General features: G+C 35.9%; 2 protein-coding genes across 3 annotated transcripts; one reads left to right on the top strand and one right to left on the bottom strand.

Moving 5' to 3' along the window:
• Window positions 1–295: 295 nt before the first annotated feature.
• On the bottom strand, window positions 296–5,094 carry LOC121325777. The gene is made up of 5 exons (XM_041268776.1): window positions 5,033–5,094; window positions 4,041–4,114; window positions 2,880–3,044; window positions 1,508–1,639; window positions 296–598 (listed from the first exon to the last, which is right to left on the bottom strand). Exons 2-5 carry the CDS (start codon window positions 4,111–4,113, stop codon window positions 462–464), a joined length of 507 nt encoding a protein of 168 aa, XP_041124710.1. The 5' UTR covers window position 4,114; window positions 5,033–5,094; the 3' UTR covers window positions 296–461.
• A 218-nt stretch (window positions 5,095–5,312) lies between these two features.
• On the top strand, window positions 5,313–10,530 carry LOC121325776 (ER membrane protein complex subunit 8-like). 2 transcript variants are annotated; one of them, XM_041268774.1, is made up of 5 exons: window positions 5,313–6,115; window positions 7,570–7,646; window positions 7,754–7,823; window positions 8,191–8,285; window positions 8,554–10,530. In XM_041268774.1, the coding sequence occupies exons 1-5, from the start codon at window positions 5,912–5,914 to the stop codon at window positions 8,711–8,713; spliced, it is 606 nt and encodes a 201-aa protein (XP_041124708.1). In that variant the 5' UTR covers window positions 5,313–5,911; the 3' UTR covers window positions 8,714–10,530. The 2 variants fall into 2 exon arrangements, with proteins under 2 accessions (XP_041124708.1, XP_041124709.1); XM_041268775.1 differs by having other exon boundaries at window positions 5,331–5,404.
• Window positions 10,531–10,861: the final 331 nt, after the last annotated feature.

Consider the following 10,861-nt stretch of genomic DNA (forward strand, 5'->3'; position numbering starts at 1 on the left):
GCAGATCATGCATCATTGTTTTTAGTAATTAGAATAAATCTATTTTAATGTATTGCAGCTAAGTGGTGGCTGGGAAAGTAAAGAATGTGGACACTGAAGGAGTTTCCCTAGAGGGCCATATCAGCGTATCTTTGGGCCAAACATTTGTTTCACTCCTTTAAACCTGAGGAGTCAAATGGACAGATGGGAAAACATCCACATATTCAACGGATTAAAATGTACAACATAAAACTTCAAAAAGGAATAAAGCTCTAAATCCTAATAAAAAAAATCTACAGAAAAAAAAGATCTAAAATTTCAGAGTAAAACACAGGAGTTTTATTATATTTAACATTTACAGAATAACATTAAGAGGAAGTGTACTTCCAGAATGTACTGGCTGAGGTAACATTGCAACAAGATTTACGGAACTAAAATTCAAGCAAGTTGTGTGTATGTTGTTAAGTGGTCTGAAAGTTGGTTCATTTCTTCCACTCTTTATTTTCGTAGTCCCATTTGCTTGAAAATCCTTCGACTGGGTTCATCCTCATGTCCAGCATTCTCTGGGTCTGGGCAGCTATCCACTCTTCAGTAAATGTTGGTGGAACATCACCATACACTGCAGAATTAAAGAATAAATAGTAGAAAGGGGTTATACATAGCAATGGTACAAATCCAAGCCATGAAAATATCACTACATTATACCGTACTGCAAAGTGTGCAATTAGAAGCAGAGTGCCACACCTGGCTCCGCCTCCTTTATCCTCAGTAGGCTACTGTACCTGCGCTATACCAGCTGCTGTTACTAAGCTCACAACATCCAAACCACACAATTTTAAATGAACCCCGTAAACCAACAGAAGTGTTACAAAAATAAAACACTTGGTTACCTTGGGAAGGATTACACTTGAGAAGCCATGTTTACTCATGCTGGCCGTGTGTAAATATTCCTTTGCTAACCAGGAGCTGCTATCTCATTTATTCTACATTTACTGATGTAGTCTGTTTATTGTAGACTGAGGATAGATGGATAACGCAACAAATTATTTATATATATTGGCAGTGGAGTCATTTGCAAGTTAATTATTGTTCTTATACAAATGTAGTGGCGTATAAATGTTTGTCTGTGCAATGTACTGAAGGATCTATCAGACAAATGGTATAGTACCACCAGTACATCCATTTATTTTAGATGACTAATACCATTATTATTCAAGACACTCAAAGCTTTACTATGCTGCATTCTTCCTTAAAAGTCTTTATATATTGTAGCTGCATCTAAATATTATATTTTTTTCTACATTGTATAACTTTGTATTCATACATCCTGAGATTAATCCCACATAAGACAGCATTTAAGTTACAGCCTTATTGTGTCTTTAAACAGGTTATTTATTAAAAACAATTTTACAATGTTGATTACTGTGTACATCTGCATAATCAAACTATGGAAAATGCTCCATAACAGTATGCAGGTAAACCTACTACGTATACAGTTGTATTATTTTTCAATATTTTTTTTACTCACCAAATTTTCTCTGCCACATGACAACAAAACCAGTTAACCCAATGAAGAAGAACACTCCAGCAACAACCGATTTCCATTCTTGTGTTCCCCTGTTCATTTCAGCAAAGCTTTTGTTGAAGCTGATGCGGTACACTATTGGGGAGAAAAGGCACAGGAAACAGGTATGTTGATTTAAGAATTAGTTACAATCAGGTCAACAATATCTGTTACATAAAACCCTTGAGGAAAAATATATAACCCTAATAGTGGCAGCAGATGCATATTTAAATTAGGGTTAATGTGTTCTAAGGCCCCGTCCACACTACATAACCGATCTCGAGAACCATACTCAAAAACGTTCTAATTTCCAGCACAAAGCATCCACACTAAAGTACCGTTTCATGTTTAGTCTGGCTTAATGCGTACAAACACTATTAAAATAATTTAGTTACAGTTTCTAGCGGCGCAATGGACTGTGGGATTTAATACAATAGTATCCCACCATGCACTGCCTGTTTTCAACCTTGCAAATATTGAGCCCATGAACATGGAAGACATAGCACTTTAGCATGAACATTATGGTTTTGCTTCTTAAAAGCACAAGGTACATTTTATCAATGTGTGAATTTCATTTTGAACTCATATTTTGAGTGATTAATTTAGTCAAGAAGAACTTCAATGTGCCTTGATTTCAGCATCTGATCACGTCGCTCCATGATTCACCATTTTACAACAAGCCTCAGAAATTGTATAGAGTACAGCAGCGTTGACAGTCATTCTCAGCTCCTTCAGGCACCTGCTCTGAGTACTGTATTTGTAATGTCCACGTGACAAAACATATCGGAAAGTATTTTGGGTTATTGGAGGATGCTCAAAAAATGTAGTTCGGTATCACAGCGTCAACACTTCTGACAAACCGCACTAGCTGATGCGGTTTAATTTAGAACCGGACTCGAGACTACCCAAGGTGGTCAAGTCCGGTTCTTGAGTACAGTATTAAAACGCTGAGTAGTATTTAGCACTTTTAAGATGGTTTAAAGGCAGAGGGTGGACAGGGCCTTAGTTAAGCTGCAGTGTCCTGCAATTATGTTAAATGTTACTTGGTGTCTGTTTATATATTTTCCACAGTGCATCCTTCAGTACACTATCTTTTGAGAATCCAAAGAGTTTTTTTTTTTTTTTAATATCCACCAAACAGACCTTAAAATCTACTAGTTGCAGCAGTAGCACATGAAGCAAATTAAAAAAATTTAAATGCTTTCATATTACAGAAACACCTGTAGAGCTGGTGCTCTTCATCTTTATAACTGTGGTAAAATAAAATGTCTACATATATCAAGTTCCAGGCTAAGGTCTATTGATCTACAGATTGATCCTTGCACTATATACATACATGCAAGTTTCTCATCCTCTGTCATCTGTGTCCATGATCCCTTCTCCTTTTCCTTCAGAGCCAACTGCTCAGAACTCAGGTGCTTCACAAAAGTTACATCAGGCAGCGGAGACTCACGGCGATCAAAGTAAGCTGGAAGCGCATAGTCCTCCACCTTTGCAACCCCTGTTTATAGCAACAAAAACAAATAAAAACAGAATCTATCATTAGAGGGGACCTGCTCCTTTATCGAAATATGTTACGTTGCCTTTCATTGCATATTTTTTAAAAACATACTTAATACAAAATAAAACAAACCCTTGGGTTTCTCAGCTTAGCACAAGGGTCATTACAAAGACACTATACAATCTGCCACCAACAGTAATTAGGAGGGGTCAACTTTTTTTTTTTTTTTTTTTTTTTTTACCTAGGATAAATTGTCCTTGTCTGATAGATCTGGTGGGTGCAGTAATGCCACATTACATTCATAGTTAGACAATTACCATTAAGTTCTTATTTTTTCATAGCGACTTATTTAAAATAATAATACAAAAATGTAGTGACCACAACTGACTGGACACATCCAATCAATTGTTTACACTACAACTTATTTTCACAAGTGGTTATCTGTTGATCATTATAACCTTCTACACAGTTAAAAGGTCACAACCATGTTCTCTATTGCTGACTTTTTTACACCATATTGAGAACAGAGTCGTATCTGTCTAAAAAACGTTGCTGTACTACTCTACTGTTGGTCCTGTACTATGAGACATCAATAATGGACAACATTTTGTACATTTTCTTTGTGTTTCCAGAAACAAATGCAATTCGATGCACCCTTGGAAATAATGAGTTAACAGGAGTGTTTTAGAAGTTCAGTGAAATGTGCCTGCACTTTGGAGGTATGCTAATGTTTTGCCCTTCACACTAAAATCAAGTCAAGACTAACAGATTAGACTGCGAGGTCAAAAACCACTGACACATACCAATACTGCAAACAAGATACTGAATGTACAGTACTCTGCATGCGCCTTTCCTCGTTTACTGTAATAAATAGTACAACATACATGATAGCTACGTTATAGCTATATTACTTAACACTCTTGGTGGTTGTTTTTTAAAAAAAATACAATTAACAACAATATGTACAAAAGTGTGATAACGCCAAAAGGTACTTACCATGACCACGCAAACAGACGGAGGTAGAAATTGCCCTCCTGCCCACAAGACTAAGCGCTCTAGATGCAATCATTCTGAAAAATATGCCATTTCACATTAGTTACCAGTTAAATGATACAAAAGCACACAACTCAGGAAAAAAAAGGTTACTATCAGAATAAAATAGTTGCCGCTGTTACATTTGGGCACATACTGTACACAAGACATTTTTATTTCCACGTATAAACGTCGCGATGAGGGTTTTTTTTTTTTTTTAGTAACCAAAAAAAAAAAGGGTTGAAGCTCCAACTGTAGTTATTCTGACGGATCCTACGTGTTGAATTATCATACTGCCTATAATAATAATAATAATAATAATAATAATAATAATACCATTTAAATTGGGTTTTGATACCACTTCGAAAAATTTCACAAAAATAAATGCCCAATGTGTTTTGTTGTTGTTGTTTTTTCTGTAATTCTATCGAACAATTTATTTCACACGTCATTTACCCATCAGTAAGTTAACGAAATCTGACCGCGAATCAGATCAACGCCGAGCCGCTTGATTTTAGCTCCTGCATATCCTGTAAATATTTCCGGTAAGAAGTCATAACCTCACTCAATGCCTTCGATGTAGCACAAGGTCAACGTGACCGGAGTCACGCATCGTGTTAATGTAAAATGTGTTAAGAGGGACGTTTTTTGTTGGTACGTAACACTAAAACACTATATCACTTCCAACCGAATAAGATTTCTTTTATGAACACCACATAAAATACCAGGCCTGCTTCGTAAAGCCGAGACAACCTCTTCGTCTTCTCTGCCGGTGACTCAATGTCAAACTCAACCGAGTCCATTGAAACCTACTAATCGGAAAACGTTGCCTACAGACCCTTACATTAAAAGACAAAAAGATTTCGAACAAACGCACTTAACTAAAAATGTATAATGACCCAAATTAAAAAAAATAAAACATTGCTTTATTCCACGAATTTTGCCAAACCCGTTACCTGCCGCAGCAGCTCCACTTTGCGCAAAGAGACACAGAAGGAAGACTCCACAAACTGAGGGACTGTGGGTAAGGGGGGGGGAAAAAATCAAGGGGAGAACGATATCTACTTAAATCTAGATGAGATTTTTTTTTATTTTATTTTCAATCATGCATTTAACAATCTCGTTAGTAATTGACAGGTAATATATTACCTTTGTGAAAAAAAAAAAAATGTATTGTTTTTGAATATTAGTTTTGCGACAGTTTTGCGCCGATAGCGTAAAGATTTTATTTAATGTATTTATTTATTTATTTATTTATAATATAGCTTTGGGTTTGACATGTTGGCTTTGTGTCCACTGCAGTTATAGTTATGGACGTTGGATTCTTGGTAGGAGCAAAGTGACTGGTTTCATTACTGCCGCTAAATAATGAATTTCTATTTAAGCCTTATGTGCTTTACGGTACCGGTGATAGCATTCAACATGAACGCCGACAGAGGGTTGTAATATATTACTGTAATTGTATAGCTTTGTGTTAACGCATGTCTTCCGGATAAACTCACAAATACAGTTTCACTTATCAAGGACAGAAGTAGTTTTTATGGCAAAACGACTGTATGTAAAGTGCAATCTGATGTAATTACTCGTTTCATTAATTTAAATCTTCAATTCAGATGACTACAAGTAGGTGAAAAGGTCAAACACGATAGTTGTAATAGGAAAGAAATATATAGTTTTTTTTACTCTTTCTGCAAAATGTTCTCGATTTAAATATAAAATCTGCTATTCTCTAGTAGACGCGCATAGTAAGGTTGATGCCGTTGGGATTTTAAGCTATTTTTGTCTAATTGTTAATAGATTTATTTTTGCACGCCCCGCAACGAATAATACTGAAGATGACTATAATTAAGTTAACCACTCAGGCATATTGTAAAATGTTATTGCACGCTGCTAAGTATCCCCACTGCGCGGTGAATGGTCTGTTGGTTGCCGAAAATAAGAAGCGAAAAGACGGCCAGTCGGTTGTGTGTGTGGACTGTGTGCCTTTGTTCCATGGTACTCTCGCGCTGGCACCAATGATGGAAATTGCTTTGACTCTGGTAAGGAAGTACACTAGATTGTAATCAATGCAGTTGTCTTCGTTCTGTTTGTCACTGCAAAGATGCGTTTCTAAATATATTTCTGTGTTGTAAATTAAACGATTCCATAACAACATCCTGTTACAGTATGCACGTCGATTCGCTGTGTTACTCATTTGCAGTATTGAAGGATAGCACATGTTACATCTAGCGTGTCTTCATTAAAAAAAAAAAAAAAAGTGTGCAGGGTCTTGTACTTCAGGAGGGTCAAAGCATGTCATTGTAGATCAGGACAGTCACCAGGGAAAGCAGCTGAAAGCCATTGAAAATGTGGGCCAACCTGTGAAGTGCACCACTATACCTGAAAATAAGGGATGCAAACTGAGACATGCTTCTTTGCACTTGTGAGACATACATTGCAAACAGAAGATTTTTAAAAGCTTTAGTATGCTTTTCCCTGCCCTGAAAATACGAGGGGCATTGAAATATCTGCAAGGAGCAACATTGTCTTCACTGACGATATATATATATATATATATCTTTACAATAATGTGGCTGAGGTTCACATTGAGTGAGATGTACAGGTATTAGATAACTATATATAGTCAAGTATCCAAACTAATTGGGAACAATACTAGTTCACATAATCGATTTGTCTGGATAATCCAACAGGTATTAATAACAGTTACTGTACCTTTAATAATGTATGCAATAAAGTTAACATACACAATTACTTGGTACACAAGTACCTACTGATGATCTATAGCTGGTAACCTATTCTGTCACATTAAGCATGCACAATTACAAAGCTTTACAAATAATTTGATTAATGTAATCCAGTAAAACTTTAACACCTACAGTTAAGGTAATGAAATACTGTAATTAAACATACCATATACCAAACTTTGAAATTCATCAAAGAGTACAATTCAGTACAGAACTTTAGGAATCATTAAACTTAAAAAATAAATAAATAAATAAATCAGTAAAATGTATCTATACTTTGATACTTGCTGCTAATTCATTGTAATAACGTGCAGTTGAAATTAATCAAATAAAAGTTCTTAGCTGCTCAGTAACAGACGGGATCTTCAGCCCTTACTGATGAAAAACAAGAACGATCAAGAACGAGTTGACTGTTTTAATTTGCTTAACTGCAACAATTTAATGCCCAATGCTGCATCTAAGGTTTTGGAGGTCAGAATAATTCTGTAACTTTCATTTGCCTCAGTCTGCTGGCCCTTTGTTTGCCAGCTAAATCTCGTATTTGTTTTAGCAGCAGAAGCTGTGTGTGTAATACACCACACGTAATTCATCACGTGATTACAGGTGCGTTTGGTTGATTAGACAGTACAGTTGATCAAAGATTGGATAATTGACTCTACTGTGCTTTAAAACATTAGGGAACTGCTCCCAATGTATTTTAACCTACTGTATATTGTTTTGACCTCTTGTCTTGTTCAATGTCTTTCCAGCTTGACACCTGGTGTAAGGAAAATAAGTATGTGATAGCTGGGTATTACCAGGCCAATGAACGAATCAAGGAAATCAGGTGCGCCTTTCAAACTTGATTGTATTGAAGTGGTTTCGTTTCACAGTTATTATGCTCTTGCACCTGCTAAACTGAGTACGTCTTGCTTTTTTTATACCCTTTTCCAGACCCAATCAATTTGCAGAAAAAGTAGCAGCAAGGATTGCAGAAAACTTCAGTGAGGCAGCACTAATTATGGTACATGGTGTTTTGGTGTATTTATCACTTTAAAGAGGAATTAGCTTCAAATCTCATTTTAATTTCCCTTTCTACATGGTACACAGCATTCCTCATTCCTGGACAAGTTGTCCTTTCAGAGTTGAAAGGTCACATTATAACATGATTTACGAAATAAAACAAAATGATTATTGATTTTAAATGTTATACACAACTGCATTCAGTGAATCTTAGTCCAGTTCTTTTGTAGATCAAAAAGAAAATCCATCTGACAAGCGGTTTCCAAGATATATCCTTAAAAAGATCAGTCAGTGCTGTCCGTTATTAATAACAAATAGTGCAATCCTTTCATGCCACACTTGCATACTAAAGTATATTGTGTTTTCAGGTGGATAACAGTAACATTTCCATGAATTGTTATGACCCTGCAATTTCTGTCTTCGAGCATCATGACAACAAATGGAAATGCAGAGATGCTAGCATGTAAGTCTTTACCTTCCTGTGTGTTGTTGTGTATGAACACATTGGTGTGAAGCCTCTGTCGGAGTGCTTTGTTTCCCTTGGCTTGTCTGTGTTTATGATCTGCATTTACATAGATAAATGAACTTCTTAATAAGTAGAATATGCTTGTTTGTATATAAATCAAAACCTGTGATGAAAACTTGATTGAACAACAAAACTTGCAAGGAGTCGCAGTAACAGTAGGGTTAATGTTTATTGTCATCCAATGTCGCCCCCCCCACCCACCCAGTGACTGCTGTGAGGACTGGTATGAAGCCCAGAAGATAGTGTCTGCACTCCTGGAAGGCAGGTCTTACGACAACCTGATTGACTTCGATAATCACCTGGACGACCTGCGGAATGACTGGACAAATCCTGAGATCAACAAATCCATCCTGCACTTGTGTTGAGCACTTCTTCACTAGACTAGTACTTGCCCCCCCCCCCCCCCCCCCCCAGTACAGCATGAAGTTGTACGTTGCAGAGATAATGTGAATTTACCAGGTACCTTTGCAAACCATATAATGTGAGCTATTTTGCATAAAGCTTCCATATTCAGGCGTTCAAAATACTATTAGTAATGTCACTGATCTGTTGCTGGCCAGGGATTCGTGATAATGTACTTTTACTTTACTTTTTACTTGCCGTGTATATTTTCAGAGTATTATTTCTTGTTTAATATGTCTGTGTGTTACATATCATTATCTATTGTACCTGCTATGAACATTATTTACCATGCTTACTATGAATTCATGTATGGAGTTTTAGATAATTAGTACTAATTGCATGCAGCTGTAATTTTTTTCCTTCGCTTGAACTGGGATTTTGTATAGAGATTTTCTATTTACTAACAGTGCAGAGGGGACAGACTTTACAGTCGCACACCCCAAATGATTATTCCTCTTCAGATATTCAGCTTTCAGAAATGGTTGAAAGGGGATGTTTTTTTTTTTTTTGCCGGAATAGATTGTAAGCGTGGTAAACAATGAGCAGAGCTGAGATCATAAATTATAATGGAGGTCACATAAATCAAATATACTGAAAATGTAGATGGCATTAAAAATCCCTTTTAAGATAAAACTATAAGAAATACACTACAATTCTGTTCTGTTGGGTATAGTCGTTTTAACTGGGAGAATGCCAGTGGAAATTCTGGAGCACTAAGTCATGAAAATTTTCATTGAAATTGGACATTAAATCATACATTTCACAGCAGTCTGCATACACTTGACATGCATGCTAGTGAATACTGTTTAATGAATGAAAAGTTCAGGTTAGGAATAATTAAGTTTTCTGTCCCATGTTTCAGAAAATCCTTATTATTTCTTGCCTGGATCTTCTTGTCTTTTTTCAGATTGCTTACTAAAATGATCCACCCATTTGAGTAATCAAGCTAATTTTAGATCTGCCATAAAGTGGTTAAAGTAAAGTGTTTTTCCTCCTTGGTAGCCTGTGTCTCGTCCACTTGCTTGAGGATCAATTCACAAAGCCGTTTACTCCGAAGTACCATTACTACTGTTGTTCGTTTTTTTTTTTTTTTTTTTTTTTTTTCAGTCATCACATCCAGGACCTCGTGTGTGTCACTGGCTCCATTTACTTTCGTTTAGTATTTCTTAACATGTGGCACACCAGGATTCATCCATTAGTAATGACAGCATTAGATTAAAATGTTCTAATATAATTACATTGTTGCTTATTGTAAACATACTGGTAAGAAGTGTTTTGTTTGCATTAAGAAAGTTGATGAGCATCACAAAAAAAAAAAAAAAAAAAAAAAAAAAAAAATTGTTTTTTTTTAAATTATTATTATTATGCTGGGCGAGTATTCTAGTCATCGTTTTCTCTATAACCCAAGTATTGGATTTAATTAATTCAAACCCATGGCACATACCTTTTGAAACGTAAAAAACTATTTTAAAATAATGTCTACCTTATTGCCTATCTTAAATCTTGATTTCGGCTGAACAATTCATTTGTATTGTGCTGTGTGGTTAGTTCTAGAATAGCACGGCACAATAGGAAAAAGCTGCCACAGATTAATTTTTTATGAACCGCTAAGGTTAGGGTTAATGAGTATGTTCGGCTGTGATATGATTATCATTGCGATGAGTGCATTTCAGAATGATTGTGTGTCATGTGCTGCGTTTTCCTTTTATATATTAAATGAAAGGCTGATTTGACTAAAACAAAATGTAACCTTGTTATGCAATAAAGTTTATGAAGATTATACTGCTACTGTCTGGAGTTTGTATCCTGTATGCTATGATATGTTACGGTAACCGTGTTTTGAAAGTCATAATGAACAATGCTCACATTTGATATGGCTCAAGTAAAATTAGTTTATTAATCTCAACTCAACCAAACCCCAGTGGACAGTTGTCGAAATCACAAAACCACCACTGATTCAGTACAATTAGCAGTTATTAGTCAGGTAAGGATTGAGGTGCACTCAGAAAGCAATGACAGGCCTGACTCTAACCTGTGCCGTATTATCCATTATCACAATTAACAATACCAAAGAGCATTTGGACTAAATGTTCATGAAATATAGTCATTAG

The sequence above is a fragment of the Polyodon spathula genome, chromosome 13 (genome assembly GCF_017654505.1).
Source record: "Polyodon spathula isolate WHYD16114869_AA chromosome 13, ASM1765450v1, whole genome shotgun sequence".
Taxonomy (NCBI): domain Eukaryota; kingdom Metazoa; phylum Chordata; class Actinopteri; order Acipenseriformes; family Polyodontidae; genus Polyodon; species Polyodon spathula.